Source organism: Cucurbita maxima, unplaced genomic scaffold, assembly GCF_002738345.1.
Source record: "Cucurbita maxima cultivar Rimu unplaced genomic scaffold, Cmax_1.0 Cma_Scf00020, whole genome shotgun sequence".
Lineage (NCBI taxonomy): Eukaryota > Viridiplantae > Streptophyta > Magnoliopsida > Cucurbitales > Cucurbitaceae > Cucurbita > Cucurbita maxima.
In genome coordinates, this window is record NW_019272036.1 from 3,178,537 (window position 1) to 3,198,899 (window position 20,363).

General features: G+C 37.2%; 4 protein-coding genes across 10 annotated transcripts; 3 read left to right on the forward strand and 1 right to left on the reverse strand.

Annotated features, from left to right (window-relative positions):
• Positions 1-1,608: 1,608 nt before the first annotated feature.
• On the reverse strand, positions 1,609-3,270 carry LOC111494880 (serine/arginine repetitive matrix protein 1-like). Its single transcript, XM_023144866.1, has one exon. It carries the CDS (start codon positions 3,268-3,270, stop codon positions 1,609-1,611), a length of 1,662 nt encoding a protein of 553 aa, XP_023000634.1.
• A 2,840-nt stretch (positions 3,271-6,110) lies between these two features.
• Positions 6,111-10,107, forward strand: LOC111494318 (DNA-directed RNA polymerase I subunit rpa49-like). Of its 5 annotated transcripts, none has more exons than XR_002720174.1 (6): positions 6,111-6,198; positions 6,923-7,584; positions 7,810-7,959; positions 8,219-8,530; positions 9,248-9,753; positions 9,829-10,107. XR_002720174.1 is itself a non-coding variant. In XM_023144236.1 (6 exons), the coding sequence occupies exons 3-6, from the start codon at positions 7,144-7,146 to the stop codon at positions 9,653-9,655; spliced, it is 1,311 nt and encodes a 436-aa protein (XP_023000004.1). In that variant the 5' UTR covers positions 6,111-6,198; positions 6,923-7,067; positions 7,139-7,143; the 3' UTR covers positions 9,656-10,102. The 5 variants fall into 5 exon arrangements, 4 of the variants coding, with proteins under 4 accessions (XP_023000004.1, XP_023000005.1, XP_023000006.1 ...); XM_023144236.1 differs by having other exon boundaries at positions 6,923-7,067; positions 7,139-7,584; positions 9,248-10,102; XM_023144237.1 differs by having other exon boundaries at positions 6,923-6,983; positions 7,139-7,584; positions 9,248-10,102.
• Positions 10,108-10,900: 793 nt separating this feature from the next.
• On the forward strand, positions 10,901-16,035 carry LOC111494317 (U-box domain-containing protein 51-like). 3 transcript variants are annotated; one of them, XM_023144232.1, is made up of 9 exons: positions 10,901-11,493; positions 11,657-11,754; positions 11,953-12,074; positions 12,164-12,370; positions 13,495-13,651; positions 13,840-13,941; positions 14,053-14,484; positions 14,654-15,436; positions 15,562-16,035. In XM_023144232.1, exons 1-9 carry the CDS (start codon positions 11,322-11,324, stop codon positions 15,832-15,834), a joined length of 2,346 nt encoding a protein of 781 aa, XP_023000000.1. In that variant the 5' UTR covers positions 10,901-11,321; the 3' UTR covers positions 15,835-16,035. The 3 variants fall into 3 exon arrangements, with proteins under 3 accessions (XP_023000000.1, XP_023000002.1, XP_023000001.1); XM_023144234.1 differs by having other exon boundaries at positions 10,903-11,493; positions 15,515-15,698; XM_023144233.1 differs by having other exon boundaries at positions 11,378-11,497.
• Positions 16,036-16,938: 903 nt separating this feature from the next.
• LOC111494717 (mitochondrial import inner membrane translocase subunit TIM23-1-like) lies at positions 16,939-17,937 on the forward strand. The gene has a single exon (XM_023144682.1). The coding sequence runs from the start codon at positions 17,023-17,025 to the stop codon at positions 17,593-17,595; it is 573 nt and encodes a 190-aa protein (XP_023000450.1). The 5' UTR covers positions 16,939-17,022; the 3' UTR covers positions 17,596-17,937.
• The last annotated feature ends 2,426 nt before the right edge of the window (positions 17,938-20,363 follow it).

Here is a 20,363-nt window from a genome sequence, read left to right on the forward strand (position 1 = left end):
AGTCATTCTCACCCATGTAAATCAAAGGACAAACCCTCATAGACAGGAGTTCATAACTCACTTAATATTAAGATCGAGTCACATATGATTATAATGTAAAATATTAATCTTCTCAATTAACGGATTTATAAAAAGATATTAAATATTTTTTGGTCCAGTCTTATACAAATTCATTGTATAGGATACTTCCACTTATATGTCTCCACATGAACGATTTGGATTAAATCATTTGTAACGATTACAAGGTGAGTCGTTTTAATAGTGTTACCAGGATAAGACACCCAACCTTATCCATATATATAGACTTTTTAACCTATACCATGATCTAACCTAAGATCTAACAAATAAAAATACAACTACTTTGTTGTCTTAGACCGGAGTTACTAATTATTTTTTGTATTGGCCTAAATTTGCTTATCAAGTTCCAATTCAACGTTAGATCCATCGTCTCGATGATATTAATTAAAACTAAATGACCGCAAAAATGAGCCACTTTATAGTCCAATTATTGAGGGTAAAGAAATATCTCGACATCAGCTAATTTAGATAATGATCATGAGTTTATAATCAAATAATACTATCTTCAGTGATATGAGACCTTCTGAAAGAGTCTAAAGCGAAACCATAAGAACTTATACTCAAAGTGGACTGAGAACGTGTTGGTCTAGAATCTTTCATGAACAAATGAATGAATCCCTGGCTATGGCTAATGATATATCACTGTGTTGCTTTGTTGGTGGCCAACTGCACCTACATTTTGACTATGCACTCTTTTACATGCCTTTCTTTTCTATATGCCATAACCCACCCTTGGTCCATATTTGAAGTTCCAACATCCATTTAATGTTCCAACTTCCAACAAATCTCGAGATTCGAGATAATAATATAGTATTCATTATCAATTTCATCGTCTACTGGTGTAAGACGATCTCTCTTTTACAGAACCAACGAGAACTCGACTTCTTCTGAAGAGAGGATATTACGAAAGGAAGTTGATCATGGATTATCAATAAGCTTGGAATTGATTCATCTCGCCATACAGTAAATTTCTTGGCAATAAGTCTACATTATTCGCAGATCCAATATATAACGATATAACCCATTTATTGATTGAGAGATTGATTTTCAATCAAGATATGGATCGAACAACATTAAATAACTAAGGGTGAAACACTGAGTTAGGTGGGAACTGTGATTACGATCTCTTTCTTTCTCCGCGTTTAATAACACCTATGAAATAAAATAATTAAAAAATTCCTAAAATTCAATTAAAATGTTTGTTTTTAGAGAAGAATCCACCAAGGACATCAATAATTCAAAATATGATTGATGGAATTCAAACAATGTCTCTTTCTAATTCCATGTCATATAAATTAATATAGATATTTATTTAATATTCATACCTGGCAAATTATTTGAGAAAATATTAAAATAAAATAAAATAAAATAAAAAATTCATATTCAGAATATCTCAAAATATATATAAATCTATGTTTCTACGTGTCCTATCATCATGTCATAATATTCTAAAACAACAAACAAAAGAATTGATTTTTTTTTTTTTTTAATTATTGAAAAGAAATACTATGGGCTGGGCCTTATCTTGATTTACTTTGGGCCTGGGCCTGCTGTTCGGCCTAGGTTAGATCGCTTCCTCGCCGATCTCTCCTTGATGGAATTCATCTTCTGCAACTTCAAATCGGCTTTGAACCTTGCAATGAACTTATCGGCTTTACTGTTAACATCCGGGCTTGAACAGAATATCGGAGTAGTTGAAACTTGCTTGACCTTCATTTTTCCGGCTGCCGGTGGACCATCGCCTTCACTCTCGTCAATTTCCGGCGAGATGGCTCTCGGTGTACTGCTGTTGCTTCCTGCACTGTCGAAGTCTCCGTGCATTCTGAACAGCGGCGGTGGCGGTGGCGGTGGTGGCGGAGGAATCAGATGGAATGGCGAATCGCAGCCAATGCGCGTATTGTACTCTTCATCGTTTAAGCTGCTCAGTCTCTCAAGCTCCATTGGAGGATCGTTAGGTTTGAGGTGGTGATTTTGAAGTTCGATCTCTGGTTTAGGTTCTGAGGTGACGATTGTTGGTGGAGGTGATTCTGGTGGAGGTTCGGACTGTACTTTTTTGGCTTTTCCTTTCTTGGAAGGAAATAGATTTTGTAGAACTGGTGGTGGGAGCGGCGGAGGCGGTGGGGGTGACGCTAGTGGTAATGATGATGTTGAAGCGCGTAGAGTGGCGATAGCCTCAAAGCTTTCGACGCTCTTTTGTCTTTGCTTTTTCTTCCTCCTCCTCAGAGCGGACCAAATTTCTTTTGGAGCGCCACCTCTCTTCTTCTCGTTTTTGCCGCTCTTCTGCTCCGATTCCTGATAGAACGACGGCGGGGAGAGTGGTGGAAGGTGAATCCGTTGAAAATCGGCGACGTCCGAATCGTCATTCTTCTGCTGTTGATCGATTGCTCCATCGGGAGTATGGCTATGGACGTTATGCGTTCTCTTTGGCCTTCGTTTAACCACTTTAGGAGTCGTGCTAGCGGGAGTCTGAAGCGTTGGAGGTGGTGATGGAGATCGTGGGGGAGGCACCCGCGGCGGCGAAGGTATCGCCGGTTGTGAATATACATCTTCGTGAACCTCAGATCTGTCGAAACCTGTACTTTTGGCACCAGAATCTTCCCGTTCAAGCTCCGGCCGAGCTTGATGACGGCGATGAAGCTGATCGGAAGACGCAAACCGATGATTACGCACATGAGTATCGTCGTAAAATCGCCACCGTTCATCACCGGCATCTAATGAAGACTCCTGCAGACGTAGATCCGGATATGAACTACTACTCCTCATCCGATTCACGGTGTAGTGATTCGGCCGATGATCGGGATATCCATCCCATTGGCGCGGAGTCGTAGGGTTTGACTTCAGTCTCCGCCTGGAAGAAACGCTCCGATCTTCAAATCCTCTATTGTCATCACCCGTGTTTCTACTCAGAAATCCACAAACAATGGCAAACAGAACAAGAACCAAATTGAGCGAATCCCAGCTCTTCTTGACCGATTGAGGCCGAATCAATTGAGAAGCGAACTGTACACATTTAGGAATCACAATCAAGACGAAACAGAGAACTATTACTAACAAAACAAAGAGAAAAGCGCTGGAGTTGAGGAGGAACGACGATGCGCGGCTGAGGCGACGACGGCGATTGTAGTGAACTTGCTGAAAAGAGTTAGAGGATTGAAGCCAGAACGGCGGCGACGCGTTGCCGTCTCCCTCCATTTTCACCGGTGAACTCGGATTCGTTCGGCTTTTTCCCCTTTACAGAAAGGATGTGATTGCCTTTTCTCTTTCTTAGCTTTGGGCTTGAGCTTGAGCTTGCTTTTATCGTCGTGCCGTATTATGAAATCGCTTTTGCGTTTCATTTCTTGCTTGCGTGCGAGTATTTATAACCAAAAGCGAGTTGTAAATGCAAGATGTCATGTGACCCACTTCCCATTATCTAAAATCCCTACCCTAACCAAAATCAGACATTTATTAGCCGTTCGATTCGATCTATGATGTGTTAACTCTCAAGGACGGCTAAGAATGTTCGTCAGAAGGAGCGGACCAATGAACTCTTTTCAAGGATGAACCGAATGGTTGACAGGGTCGTGCTATCTCTTATTTTGAATGTGGTATCTTGATGACGATATGATAACATAACATTAGATATTAAATAAAAGAAATGGTAATATACGAGATGATTTTTAAACAATTATTCAAAATCTAATTTCGATGTTGCTAAAGGGTGGGTACTTTAAAAAAGTTTTCAGTTGGATATGGAGCTCGGGTTTGATATTTTATTCTAAAGATTGTTCCTTGTACGTTTTAAGCTAATAAACGATCCAAAAGCTAAATTAAATTATCTTGGAACATCCTTCTTTCCAAATAGTGAGATCAATTGTGAGACTGACGGTAATACGTAACGGGTCAAAACGGGCAATATTTGCTAGCAGTGAGTTCAAGATATTACAAATGGTATCAGAACTAGTCACGGGGCAGTGTACTGAGGATGTTGACCCCCAAGGGGATTGAGATTAACCAGACATGGGTCAGTGTGTTGAAGACGTTTTAAAATCGTGAGGCTAACAACGATACGTAACAAGCCAAAACGAAAAACATTTGCTAGTGGTGGGTTGGGCTGTTATAAATGGTATAAGAACTAGACACATGGTTTCCCAATACCTGATGGCGATGAACTTAGACTATTACAATTTCACGTTATACCGTAATTTTCAAGATTCTCGAGTAAGTATTTTGTTAGTTCAATAATCGATGTTATAATTAACAAAAACACAAAGGAATCATTCCTTAACGTAATTTACAATAATGTTTAGTTTAAGAGTAAGCCGTCAACTACCCTAATCTTACCTTTCAAGATATTCTTATATCTAAACGTATTCTCATTGGATAACAAGTAGTACAACACGTATTTATTTATATTTTACCAAAGTTAATCATATTATTCTAGAAAAAGCATCAACAAATTAAGTTATAATTCATTAATAATGCTTAATTTTTAAAAAATTAATAATTCTCCTTAGACCAATTTATAGTTTAGGTTAAATTACAAAATAGTTTTAATTCGAAAATTAATTTTTATAGTTAATTTATAATTTTAATTCGAGTCAAATTAAGAGTATATATTATATATTATAGTAATTTGCCCTAAAATTTTAAGTATAATTAGCACATGGGCATGGCCCATGGGTCAAGTCGTGGAGGTCAGACGCGCTAAAAACATTGCTTAATGACGCGGCTCTCGTTTTCCAAATAGACGGGGGCTGTCTTTATCTTAATTATTATTATTATTATTATTATTATTATTATTATTATTATTATTATTACGGCTGAATTAATTAAAAAATACGTAATTAATATTAAAAGTTTTAATAATACTGTTTTTATTTTATTTTATTTTATTTTAAATATTATGATTTTAAAGCAAGCCGTCATAGCCAAACGCGCTAAAAACATTGCTTAATTCCACGGCTCGAAATTTACGGAAGCTGTCTTTTATTATTCTTATTATTTATTAAGTGTATATATTTATATATTTGAATTAAATTAAATTTTTTCAAAACAAAAATTTTGGTTCGGTTCAGATTTCGAGTTGGTTTAAACTCATATACGCACTAATTTATAATCAAAATGTGTGCGGAAATGATGAATAATAAATTATTAAAATAATTAATGTGTCATAAAAACTTTAAAATTAAGCTTTTTTTTATAAAATATGTGAGTGAGTACAAAATATTTTAAAGGAACCCGAACCCATGTTGATTTACGAAGATTGTGAGAATAATTTTCGCTCTTTAACAATATTTAATGTCAAGTAGATAATAACGTGCACATATCACTGGAAAAATGTTATGTAATATTATAATTCAAATCTTAAATATTACCGCACAAAAACAAATAATATTAAGAGACAAACAACATTATTGTATTTTTTAAAAAGAACGCGTTCTTTTTGTTCTCTTAATTCGTTCGTTCGATCGCTTCCTTTTAGTTCATAAATTATTTGTTGGTAGTTGCTATCGTAGATTACCATTTATATTGTGTTATTTGTTTATTCATCGTCATTTTTCAAGACTACACGTAAATCAAGTTTTGAATTTATTTTAAATTATTTTTTTAATTTCAACCTTCAAACATTTAACATTTCCATTTTATAAATATATTGTTGTTTAAAAAATTGAAAGTCAGTGCTGTATTTAATGCTACACAATTTTTTTTAATTAATTTAAAAATTTTATCTGAAAATATTAAAATTTAGTTCATATAATTTTAACGGTAAGAATTATTATTTAGGGATGAAATAGTATTTGTGAATGTTTAATTAAGCCATAAAAATTATTTAAGAATTTTTAATAAATTATAAATTATAAAATTTAAATTAACTATTTTTTGTAAATATTAAAAATATGTTTTTATTTTAATATTGTGACGTGAAATATTTGTTTGTCTTCTAAAAATATTTTAAAATGCTTTTATTTTTTTTTAGTATTGGAAATAAAATGTTAAAAGTTTAATGTCAATAATAATATTACCTACTATTTGCTAATTAATCCCTCTATTCATCATAATTCACTTGTAACGGCATTCATACCAAATAATTGAGAGCCAGACCAAGCCCTAGCTCGTCTTCTCTCTCAAAATCGGCAGGTTTGATTATTTTCCTTTCTAATTATGTATGTTTTTCCTGTTATCTTTCTCTGTAGGCTCCAACAATCATAGGTTTTCTTTTCTTTTTCTTTTTGATGTCAAGATTTGGCGTTAATCTCTGCTTGTGTGTCGGGTTTTTTTGTTATTGTTTTTGTTTGTCGATGTCAAATTTCGGTGTTAATACAGGAATCTATTGTTGCCTATTAAGTCTGAATCTATTGAATTAATCATCTAGTTTTGGTTTGTTCTTTCCTGTGGAACTGTGAGTGTAATTATTAGGGGAATTGTTGTTCATACTTCGTTTATGATTTTTTCTGTGTAATTTTTATAGCTTCTGTTTTGGAAAAAGGTTAAAGCGGTGTCTGGTTCTAGAGATTTTGTTGTTTCTTTTTATGAAAAATATCTGATAGCCCGTGAAACCTTTTCCTAATTTGAAACAACATTGATGCCTGTTCTCCTCTTTATATGGCTTCCAAGTTTGGCTTTTCTGATTCAGATCACCTTTTGCAGGATAGCTTTGGTCAATTTATCATTTTTTCTGTTTAGCCATTGTTCTCTCATGAGTCGTGACCATTGAATGAATTGAGCTGATTAAATGATCGCATTGTTGTTGGTCGTATGGTTTGATATATTTTAATTTGTTTGCCTGTTCATCTTGATTTTCCCTTTCTTTAGGAATCTTTTGATTATATTTTGCGCTATTTTCTGCTTGCTGCCATGACAGGTTTGGCTCCAGAAGGATCCCATTTTGAATTCCACCAATATGATGCTGAAATGAAATAGAAGTAATTCCGGAAGCTACTTGTTCCCGGGAAATTGACGTGTTAAGTTCTCTTCAGCGAGCTGAAGCTCTTGGAGTTGACAACTGTGTGTGCATTTAAAAATCTGAGGGTTGTTTTCTTGTTTATTTGAATTATACACACTCTGAGCTTGTTAACAGAATTAATGGCGGGAGATTCTAAATATTTTGAAGAAACCCATTATGCAGTACCAGAAGCGAATTCTCAGTCTCCAGTGAAGAAAAAGAAGAGTGAAAAGAAGAAGAAACGAGTTCCACCTGTGAATACAAAAATCCAAGTCCTCAGCAACCATCCTGAGAAAATTCCACCACTAGTTGGTTATTTCCCCTCTGGATATGATCCTAACAAGGATCCCAATGAGGAAGCGGTCGAGGAACAAAATTCTGTAAGGGCTAAGGTTTATAGGCACAAGAAAAAACCAAATAGGATGCAGCTGATTGTTAGTCCAACAGGGTCGAATGTGGATTTTGTTGGTACCAATTACTTGGGTGAGGCTACTGCTGGAAAACAACATTGCTCCTATGCTCTCGGTGTTCTCGATAAGGCAACCCAAAGCTTAAAGATTGTGCCTATTGCATCAAATATGGTACGTTATTCTCAATAATGAACGTAGAGAAAAAGAATCGCGAGAATTGAATCCTAATTGATGCTTGGTTGTTTTGGTGTCTGCGTTGAAGCCTGAAGTTACAAATGCCTCTTATTCGTCCTCTACTTATCTGTTTGAAATGCAATTTGGCCACTTTACAATATGTTCATCTTCATGCTGCAATAGTCTCAATTATGTTACTAAGCTTGATATTTATCCTTGCAGATATTTAGATTGGATCCTAAAGTTAGTGGTTCAGATGTTCCTGAAAATGAATCCCCAAGTGTAGCGAACGACGAGCTCTCTGTGCAGGAGAAAGCTGATAGAATGAGAGAGCTCAGCAATCTCTATGGGACGAAGAAGTCAATAAAACAGGTAGTAATAGAATCCTGGAATTGCGTTCTTTTAGTTCTTCAGCAGCCATCTTTCAGCGACTTATTTATTAAACAAATATTGAACTTAACCTTATAAGCAGGGGAGAAGAATTATGGGAGGCATATTATCATGAAAAAGCATCATATCTTTTCTGTTCACCTTTTTTGTTGCCTTTAATTTTGGTTTTGGATGGAATAACTTCGAAATTGCAATTTCAAGAAGTAGCAACAAATTGTTTAATATTGTTAATGTGTGGCAGGCAAAGAAGCTGCTTTCTTTGAAGCAAGAAGATGATCCTGAGACCAAGAAGGATCTAGATGGGAAAATGAAAAACGTCGTCGTAAACAAAGAGGCGTTGGAAAGTTCGAATGCACAAATTTCTCGTAATATACCGACATATAATGCTTCTGCAACTACTCCACAAGAAGCTTACCCCCTCGACAAGATTATCCTCAAGGGAGAATGGGGTTTCCTGGAAGATCTTTATTTCCTTTTGCAAGCAGAATCTGAAATAAGTGCTAATTATCCATCCTTTGTCCGCAACAGAATTTATAAATTGCAAGACATTCAGGTATTATGTTAAGAAGGTTCTAATTTTCCTTTATGAATACTCTGAGACAAAATTTGATGCATCTTCATGAATTTTTTAGTTGGTCAGTATTATTTATTGAGTATGATGAATCATGTCGATTCTCAGATTAAACTACTTCGTCTTTGTTTTTCACTGATGTTTTCAAATGGAAATGATTGAGTGCTTTTTGAAATTTGTTAGGAATCACGACCCTCCAAAATGGTATGATATTGTCCATTTTGAGCATAAGTGTGATGTCCCACATTGGTTGGGGAGGAGAACGAAACACCCTCCCTTGCAGATACGTTTTAAAGCCTTGAGGAGAAGCCCAAAAGGAAAAACCCAAAGAGGACAATATCTGCTAGCGGTGGACCTAGACCGTTACAATAAGCTCTCATGACTTTGCTTTTGGTTTCTCCAAAAGACCTCATACCAATGGAGATGTTTTCCTTACTCATCAACCCCTTAATTAGCCAGTGTGGGACTCCTCTTCCAACAATCCTCAACAAAACTAACTTGGCCTTTATGTTTGTTTATAGAGTTCGATACTTGGTCTTTATTGTTTTGTGGAAAAGTATGCTTTAATTATTTATTTTGCATGTTTGTTCTAAATTGTAGATTCGTTCTGCAGCTGTACTGCCTGTTTCTAAATAAGTCTTATCCTTAAAATTCTGTTCATTTGTATTGAATCCTTTTTGACGTTAAAATCATCTTTAGGATGAGGAAGAGAAAAAGAAGCTCTGCTGCATATATTCATACATCACTCATCTAATAAAGTATAAAGATCAGCATTCTATGGATGGCGTTTCTTCTGTTGAGGGCCATAAAATTCCTAGCATGCTACGACAAAAGTTCTCATCCATGTTTTCAACAACGGAGTCGAGAAGACTTTCTGCAGAGAAAACCGATCTTCTCATTAGCCACGTTTTGGTGCTCACATTATTCGCCGATGAATTCAGCAGCGATCCATCAGACATAGCAAGGGATCTGAGAACTAGTCCTTTCACTCTAAGAGTTCATTATGACAATCTGGGTTGCAAGTTTATACGCAAGAACAACTTGTCATGGGTTACGCTTCCTGTTCCGCTTCAATTTCCCGAGTTGAGGCAAAAGAGACGACGATAAGCAAGATGGTTAGATTGTAGTAGTTACACTGTTGCTGTAATTTAAAGTAGTTGAATTCTGTACAGGAAAAGGTCGAGCAGTTTTGTTGAGTAAAACGGGTAAATGGTCATATTGATAATCTTCATATGTTCTTTCTTTCACATTGTAAATGGCAACATCTTTCCATGAAACAGCTCTGTGGCATAGAATGGCGTTTTCTTATTTGGAAATTGGAACTGTGGATGGTGAAGCTTAATGAGACGATGAGGTTTCGTTTCTTCTTCCTACCCGGGATTTAGTTTTTGACTTTCGATCGAGATTATGATTATGTCTTGTATTTTTTAGAGATTTGAATCATTCAATTTCTTGGTTGAGAGTCTGTGTTTTAGTCTTTGTTCTGTGAGTTGGTGTTCGATTGAGTTTAACAAACTTATTTTCATTTCTCCTTATGACAATTTACTGTATTTTGTAAATAATTTAGTGACATAATATGATAGAGAAGAAGTCTTGACCGAAGAAAGCCGAGCAAGAATCTTAGTAGTCGAAGGGGAAATCCCATATAAAATATACTCTAGTATATGTAATAGTCTAAGCCCACTTAAAAGATATTGTTCATTTTAGTCCGTTACGTATAGTCATCAGCTTCACGATTTTAACGTGTCTATTAGGGGGAACCGTTCCCCCTCTCCAATCAATATGAGATCTCACGATCCACCCATTTGGAGACCTAGTGTCCTCACTGGTGTTTGAGAGGTTTCGACACCTTAGGTTTCCCCTCTCTAATCAAAATATGAGATCTCACAATCTACTCCCTTTGAGACCCAATGTCCTCACACACTTGGTAACTCACTTTGATACCATTTGTAACAACTCAAGCCCATCGCTAGTGATATTGTCCGCTTTGGTTCGTTACATATCACCATCAGCTTCACGAGTTTAAAGCGTATCTATTAGGAGGATGTTTTCACACCCTGAATTTCTCCTCTCCAACCAATGTGGGATCTCATAGGATATCTTTTGTCTAAGAACTAGAGACCAACATTGATTATACTTTGGGGTTGGCAATAACTCTATATTCAATATTGTATAGTGTATTTCGGTATAGCGAGGGATCTCAATGTTTCTATTAAGAACATTAGTTTGCATCGAAATCGAAAACAAAATTATACATAGAATTATTTATTTTCCAACCAGTTTTAGAAAATAATTTCTCAAAAATACCTGGGAGAAAAAGATTTAAAAGAAATGAAATACAAAATATTTGAAGTGATAAATAAATGAGTGTGAAAATGGCGGAGGGGCCGGGGGACAAAAGATAGGTAACTGTATATTTATCATCCTCATGTCATCGCCCAGCTGGTTTGAACGTTCATCAATCTTTGTTTGTCATTGGGATTCCAAATGGAGCAAACATATAGATCGATTTGGTTTCAATTTTTTAAACTATCATCTTCTTCACCACCCCTAATTTTAGCAACCACTGATTGGATTTGAGATTTTTGGCGAAGATGATGGTGTTCGTCTTCTTGTTTCTACTCTCCCAAATTTAGTAAAGCAATGGCAATCAAACCGACTCCTTATTCCATTGTCCACCCTTGCTCTGTTTTCATTACGCGTCACCGTGTTTTGTCTGTTCTGTCCGGCGGCGTGAACCGTGGTGGTGGCGTTTCGGGCTGTGGCAGCTCCCATGGCTGAAGAAGAAACTAACGAATCCGTTACCACCACCCACACGGTGATCGCCATTAACAGGGACAAGAACAGTCAATCCGCGGTGAAATGGGCTGTGGAACACCTGTTCAATAGGAAGAACTCCGGCGATTGCATCCTCATCCATGTTCGGAGTCAGAGCTTGCATCCCCGTAGGTATCCGTCTCCCTTGTTGTTGACGTTGTTTAGCCGTCGTCATTCTGATTTTCGTATCCATGGTTAAATTGCCATTTCCAAAAAACGAAATGTACTGAAATGCACCCTAACGTTTGGAGATGAATTAATGATTTCTTGTGATTTGGCCTTTGTATGCAGAGGATGCGGATACGGTTCCTAAGGAGTATCGTCCACCGACTGATGCTGAATTGCATCAGTTCTTCCTTCCATACCGAGGATTCTGTGCACGAAAAGGAGTAAGCAATTTGCCGAATTCCTTGTTATAAACAAACAATCCATAATAGTAATAGTGTAGCAATCTCAGATAGTTTTCAGTTTTCAAATTAGGTTTTCTCTCAGGATGATGGCTTGTTTTGATGGGACAATGAATCATTGTCGAATTAGAACAAAATGTTAACGACTACTCTCATAATCATCGTAGTATGTGTTTTCAGATAGTTGCAAAGGAGATTGTCATCCATGACATTGATGTTCCAAGTGCACTTATTCACTATATCAATAAACACTCCATTAGCAACATTGTTGTGGGTGCTTCCAGCCGGAATGCTTTTACGAGGTCTGTATTTCTCTTCGTCTCTGTGATAGGGAGGATTTTGATAGTGTGTAAGAAATTAGATTAAGCTAGAACCATCTGGATCCATGCAGGACGTTCAAACATCCAGATGTCTCAACATGTTTGCTCAAATCAACTCCAGAATCATGTTCTGTATATGTCATATCTAGAGGGAAAGTTCATACTAAGAAATTGAGAAAGCGATACCAGTCACTAACTGATGGGAAAGAAGAACCATCCGGAACTCTTCATACTGACAAGTCTCTATCAAAAATACAAAACACGAAAGATAAAAGCAGGTAGAATTCAATAGATATACTTTTGGGTAGATACAATATTCCACAACATTCATCTTTCTCACATGCGAGACAAATTTATTGGGTAAACTTATTTATCTTTTCATTAGCAATTCACAATTCGTTATGTTTCTTTTTCATTCGACTCTTTCACAAGCCTATTTGAGAGGATATTGGATCTCTTATCACAGGACTTTGATGTATATTATATATGATACAAGTAGAAGCGAACATCCTTGCGCAAGGAATCCCCGTTGTGAAATTTGAATGATTAACAATACTGAATACTATGTTGAGGATTGTTGGGAGGGAGTCCCACATTGGCTAATTTAGGAAATGATCATGGGTTTATAAGTAAGGAATACATCTCCATTGGTATGAGGCCTTTTGGGGAAGCCTAAAGTAAAGTCATGAGAACTTATGCTCAAAGTGGACAATATCATACCATTGTGGAGAGTCGTGATTCTTAACATGGTATAAGAGTCATGCCCTTTACTTAGCCATGTCAATAAAATCCTCAAATGTCGAACAAAAAAGTTGTGAGCCTCGAAGGTGTAGTCAAAAGTGACTCAAGTGTCGAACAAAAGGTGTACTTTGTTCGAGGACTCCAAATAAGGAGTCGAGCTTCGAATTAGAGGAGGCTGTTCGATGGCTCCTCTAAAGGCCTTAGGAGAGGTTTATAGTGTACTTTGTTCGAGAGGAGGATTGTTGAGGATTGTGATTCCCCAACATACTATACTGAAACTTCCGAAGTCTTATCCAAGTGTTTCTTCACTAATTTCTGTATGGATGGACTTCTTATCATTACTTGATTAGGATGCTGGCCTTCTGGAATTGTGTACTTGAAATCTAATAGGAGTCAAAGAGATGATAAAAATTTCTGAAAAGTTTGATTTCCGTCTTTTTTTCTCTTTTACCGGTGTACCAATACAAAAGCCCAATTTTCCTTTTACATTGTTCGTTCGGTAGTGTTTGTTTGTGTAGACTCATAGGATAAGCATACACGTTTTTTTAATGAATTTTCTTTTTCCTTTTTTCTCGATCAGTAGCTTTGGTTAATATTCTAGAACTGCCTTTAGAGGTGCTGCTTGTAACGAATGACTAACAACAGTTTGTTTCGATTGTAGGCATCGTTATAGCAACAGTGTTGATTCACTGTCAAGCGTTAGTGACTTTTCAGGGCCTCTCAGTTTCAGATCAACTGGCACATCATCCTCTGAGAGCTTAGATTTTTCGTTAACCTCAGAGAGTAATTCAAAGAGCTTTGTTACCTCTAACACAGCAGTAAGTAAGGAATTATACAATTTCTTGTTCAGCTAAGGAGCTACCCAATTTTGGTCAGTTAATGGTTGCATTTCCAACATCAGTTGTATTTGAGTTTACATTTGGGCAGTAGAAATTTATTCCTTTTAAGTTATATAGTTATAGGCATGGATAATTGACTCAATAATTTAGCTTATCTGGATTTACAGGCTTCCATAGAATCTGAGATGAGAAAGTTAAGGTTTGAACTCAAAGGGAAGATGGAAATGTATGAATCAGCTTGCAAGGAAGCTCTAGTAGCAAAACAAAAGGTTAGAACTGATACCTCTTGTATATCAGATGATATACTTGATCTCAGAAGTGCTAAATAAACATTGTTCAAGCCCAGTTGATCCTGAAAGAAGTAATGTGTTTGATGCCAGGCAAATGAACTCGCACAATTGAAGATGAAAGAAGAGAAAAAGTTTGAGCGAGGTAAATCTGCAGAAGAGGTTTTAACAGCATTGTCAGAGCTTGAGAAGCAGAAAAACAAGGCTGGGACAGAAGCAGCTCTAATGGCACAAAGGCTGGAAGAATTAGAGATCCAGAAAAAACGAAATATTGCTGAAAAAAAGGCTAAGATTGAGGCGGAGGAGAAGCAGAAAACAATTGATTTATTTGAACGCGCAAATATCTGCTTCAAACGATACAGAATTGACGAGATCGAAGCAGCAACAGATCATTTTAATGAGTCAAACAAGATTGGTGAAGGGGGTTATGGACCTGTTTACCAAGCCTTTCTCGATCATACTTCTGTTGCCATTAAGATGTTGAGCCCAGAGAGATCTCATGGGCAGAGACAATTCCAGCAAGAGGTAATTTTTTTTCTTTCTTCTTTATCTTGGCTGGAAATAACTGCACGAAATTATCAGCCATAAGTGTGTTTTCTGTAACAACATCAGACTGAATAAAAAACATATTTGTAATGAATGATAATCATGCATTTAAAAAGTTCCTGAAAATTGCACTGTTCATAATTTGCAGATTGAGGTTTTAAGCCGCATGAGGCATCCACACATGGTTCTCCTTATGGGTGCCTGCCCAGAATATGGTTGCCTTGTTTATGAATATATGGAAAACGGGAGTTTAGAAGACCGTCTTTTCCGAAAAGACGACACTCCTCCAATCCCTTGGAAAACTCGTTTCAGGATAGCTGCTGACATTGCCACTGCACTTCTGTTCCTTCATCAAATGAAGCCCGAACCCGTGGTGCATCGTGATCTCAAACCAGCAAACATTCTCTTAGATCAGAACTATGTGAGCAAGATAGGCGATGTGGGTTTGGCCAGGCTAGTCCCGCCATCGGTTGCTGATAGTGTCACTCAATATCACATGACGGCTGCAGCTGGAACCTTCTGTTACATTGATCCAGAATACCAACAAACAGGAATGCTAGGTGTGAAATCAGATATTTACTCATTTGGTGTTCTGCTACTCCAGCTCATCACTGCAAGGTCACCAATGGGTCTTTCATATCAGGTTGAGGAGGCCATTGAACACGGCACATTCCCACAGATACTTGATCCTACAATTACAGATTGGCCCATTCAAGATACTCTTGGACTCGCTCAATTAGCCCTGAAGTGCTGTGAGCTAAGGAAAAGAGATAGACCCGACCTCGGTACCGTTCTATTGCCTGAACTAATAAGGCTAAAAAAATTGGGATTGAGCGGAATACCACCAAAGAGGAAGCTCACAGCTTTTGGGAGAGCACATGGTCAAAGCACTTCTAACTCAGCTCCACATTTCAAGGGATCAGAAAATGAGGTTGGTTGCCATCTTTTATTTTTATGTAGCAGGCTTTAAACTTTGCATTTATATCTTCTTGCTATTATGTATAATCAGGTAGGAATGAGAAACAATCCTAACCTGCCAATGGAAATTCAACGTAGATCAATGTAAGAAAAAAGTGGCAGCGACTGAAATTCAGTCCGAGTTTTTGGAGCCAGAAGGGTGGTATTGGTTTGAATACCATTTCTCAGCAGGAAAAGGAAAATTGGAGCTCGAAGAACAACAGCGGTGCAAAAGTCTCAACCATACCACTGAGTGGAAACCCAATTGTAGAACTGAGGAAGTGGCGGCACACCAGTGAACGCTGTTGGTCATGTGTAAGTTGTGTTTCTCCTACTACTTCTGGGTTGAAAAAACCACACTCATTTGCATAAGAGAAATTCATATTGTCTACCTTGATTGCTTTCATTGTGTATTTCTTCTGTCTGATAAGAACTGGATTATTTAAGCATGCCTGCCTGCCTCCAAATCTGACTTGTTTCCGCACCAATTTCCTTCTCAAGAGCCCACTTCTTGTAATACATTCTTCCCATCACTCTTGGGTTATACTGAATCATTTATAAATATTTGAACATTCCCCAAGCTTTTGAATGGTTTGGATTTGTTCCATGTGACTTAGTATAGTTTAGTTTGTTAAGACAAGTTAAATTATTGATTAAAAGGTTATAGATGAGATCCTACATTTGTTGGAGAGGTTTTAAAATCGTGAGGCTGACGACGATACATAATGGGTCAAAATGGACAATATTTGTTAGTGGTGACATCAGGTTGTTACAGTATCAGAGCCAAACTCTGAGCGGTGTGCTAGTGAGGATGTTGGCCCTTATAGGGGGTGGATTGTGAGATCGCACATCAATGGGAGAAGTGAGGATGTTGGCCCTTATAGGGAATGAATTGTGAGATCACACATCAACGGGAGAGGAGAACGAAACATTCTTTACAAGGGTGTGGAAATCTTTCCTTGACAATATATAACAGACCGAAACTGACAATATCTATTAGTGGTTGTCGGTGATACGTAACGGGTTAAAGCAGACAATATCTGCAAGTGGTGGCATTGGGTTGGTTTCATTTGAGTTTTAAATCTCCATTGTTACATGTTGTTGAGCTAAATAAAACGTGACGAGTGATTAAATTATTTGAAAATTTTAGTTAAAACGAAGCTAAACGTAATCGTTAACATAATTAATAGTTTTGCAATTGGAAATTCAATTAATTCTTATAAAAGAAATTAATTATTGACATCTAATCAAATATATTTGGAAACTTTCAAGTTTGGTAGTTTAAAAATAATTTGAATATCTAACGTAAAAGAAAGAAATATAGGTTAATTATTATATTATTAAATTAGAGACAAATTCAATAATAATTAGGGGGTTGGGTTCGCCTGAGTTGAACCGGAGAGACTTTAGAGAGAAAGAAAACGACCACAAACCGGTTTATCTGGCTCCCTCTGAACCGAGAATCGCTGTTCTTAAGAAGAATCTTCTCTCTTTTTCCTGTCTTTGGGAGAGAATTCACAATCGAGTGTAGCCCTAAGCTTAGAGCTCAAAATCTCAATAATGGCGGACCGTTCTTCCGATCGCGAAATTGATTCAGGCTTTGATCAGGGCTCATCCCAACCGCGTCTTTACAACCCTTACAAGGATCTCCAGGTTCCTTACCGAAACTTCCAGCTTCCAACATCACCGGAGTTTCTCTTCGATGAAGAAGCTCGCCGCCAGCGTCGATCTTGGGGCGAGAATCTCACCTTCTATACCGGTTGCGGTTACCTCGCTGGTGCAGTCGGCGGGGCGTCTACGGGCTTCGTCTCCGGCGTCAAATCTTTTGAATCAGGTGATACTATGAAACTTCGGATCAATCGGATCCTGAACTCTTCTGGTCATTCAGGGCGTCTCTGGGGGAATCGGCTCGGTGTGATTGGGTTACTATATGCTGGTTTGGAGAGCGGAATTGAGGCTGTGAGGGATACGGACGACGTGTGGAACTGTGTCGCAGCGGGACTTGGCACCGGTGCGCTTTATCGTGCGGCAAGAGGAGTGAGATCAGCGGCGGTGGCCGGTGCTATTGGCGGCGTTGTGGTTGGAGTGGCGGTGACGGGTAAGCAGATGTTGAAGCGGTACGTGCCGATTTGAGGAATGTTAGTTTGCAATTTTGATCGATATACATCGTGTTAGGAAGAAGCCATAGTTTGAGAATGCTGGGGTTGAAATTAACCAATTCACTTGATAAGTTCTATACGAGGTTTACTCGTGCTTCTTTATTTGCTTCATTGAGTGATGCAATTCGTCGAGTTCTCTGATAATCAATAATCTCCATGAATTTAAACTTTTGGTATGGGAATCATCCAATATTTCTATGATTACATCTCACAATTTGGATGTAATTAATGAAATTCTCTGAAGTTTGATCCAATATTTCTTATTTGTTCAAGCTCTCATGATGTTGAATATATGATCTTATCTGGGTTCATAATTTGATTCAAGAATTTCAATTCTTATGTCATGGAAAACTGTTTGATCATTGAAGGGGAACGGATTCCTCACCCCTTTGCCTATGATATCGCTTTATTTAGTGCTTGCCAGTGATGGACTCTTGATGAACTATTCTCTCTGCAGTGTGTTGTGAATTTGATAAGAACATTCAAAGGTTGAACTCAGAAATGGGAAAACTATGGTTTGAATTTCTCCATGAACTACTTAATTTAAGCAATTAGGAAGTGTTATTACTTGGGGCAATGGAACTGATATCACATTGGTTGGGAAGGAGAACAAAAATACCCTTTATAAGGGCGTGGAAACCTTCTCCTCGCAGAAGCGTTTTAAAGCCTTGAGGGAAAGCTCAAAGAGGACAATATCGACTGGCGGTGGATCTAGGTTGTTATGATATCAGAGCCAGACACCGGATGATGTGCCAGCCTTTTGGCTGTTCTCCGAAGAGGGTAGACACGAGGCGATGTGCCAGTAAGGACGTTGGTCCCAAAGGGGGTGGATTTGGTGGCGGTCCCACATCGATTGGAGAAAGGAATGAGTGTCGGCGAAAATACTAGGGCCCGAAGGGGGGTGGATTGTGATGTTCCACATTGGTTGGGGAGGAGAACAAAAACACCCTTTATAAGGGTGTGGAAGGTGGATTGTGATGTTCCACATTGGTTGGGGAAGAAAACAAAAACCCCATTTATAAGGGTGTGGAAACCTTCCCTTAGCAGACGCGTTTTAAAGTTCGAGGGAAAGCCTAAAGAGAATAATATCTACTAGTGGTGGGCCTGGATCGTTACATTCTTCGAGTGCTTTCAGCCCATCAGAGCGGATAAAATGGTATTAGGTTCATTGCTTTTATAGTATTGCATCTCTATATTTACATCATGTTCTAATGTTTTTGTTTTAGCAACATTCTAAGCATAACTGTTATAGATTGAAGGTACAGGCATTAAAAGAACTGGCAGGTCCTCCCATATTGAGGCATTCTTTGGCTTTTGCAGTCAGGTGCTTCACCAGAGTATGCCTCTTTGTGGTTGGTGAAGTTATGGAATGAAATTCACTGAAACAGAACTTTTTGGAATTGACTGTACTTCTTAGACTTGTATCCAGAAGCTAGAGCAACAGGTCAAATGGTATTGCGTGCCGATAAGTCTATGCTGATAAGGTTGACTCTCCACTAGGTACAATCGGAACTCCCTTAAGTAGTGTCCTCTAGCATGTCACGGTCCTAAATAGGTGATGTTGCATTTTTATGTGCTAAGTAGACCTTCACTAGTCGAGGTGGGTTCACGATCAGGGGTTACATCCTAACGTCTCTACATAGACCTAGTTGATCCATGTCATCATAATGGATTGTAAATGTAGCTTAAGAACCAACAAAATTAAAATATGGCCCAAGGTTGACAAACAAGTAATACATATCCTTTAGATATATAACATCTAGTTCATAAGTCAATCAGGGCATATATAGATATTCTAACCTCCTAACATTTTGTAACAGACCTTAACTTTCTACTAATATAAAGTCGCTACCGTCATCTTAACCTAAGCTCTTATGTAAAATTTAACTCTTACAACATCATTGTTAAATTATAAATTCATCTTAAAAACATAACATCATCATTAAAATATTGTCAATGTTCGAAAACATAATTAAAGAAATAATAATAAATAAAGTAAAATACGAAATAAAAAACAACCTATACTGACCTAAGTCTAAGAATTTAAAGTGTTACTAGTCTATGCATATGTCATGGTCACTGATTGTGATGTTGTCGTCATCTGTATAGGGTGTCTTGCCTTTGATATAGCACATGTTCTGAGTATTTCAAGAATAAGAGTGCAACATGAAGTTTACAGAGGAATGACTTATAGTTAATGAATGAAAATTAATTAATTAAAGACTTTAATTAATTAATTTTGTATCATTCGATCTATAGGTCGTTCATTGCTAGCTCATTCTAACACAAAAGTTGAATTTGGAGGTTCAAATTAATATTTAATATATTAGATATATGAAAAGAAAATTATATTTATTATATTTGATACCATATCAACACATTAAATTAAATAAAAATAGATTTAAAATTTGTATGAAATTTAAATTAATTAAATATATATTATGATATTTTATATTCAAATATATTATTTGGTAAAAATTCTCTCCAGAATGAAACACACTCTCCGAGTTTCTCACATTTTTATTTTTTTTATTTTTTATTTTTAGAATGAAGCACATCCTCAAGAGAATTCTCTTGAAACTCTCTTTCTCTGATCTATTGGATATTTTCTATCAAGAGACCTTTCCAATTCATTTGAAATTTTCTTTCAAGAGGCTCCCATAAGCCTTGACCTTGTGTTCGAGTCATAGCAAGTAAGGTCTTGTGAAATGTGGAAAAACTTCTATCTTGGAATACTCCAAC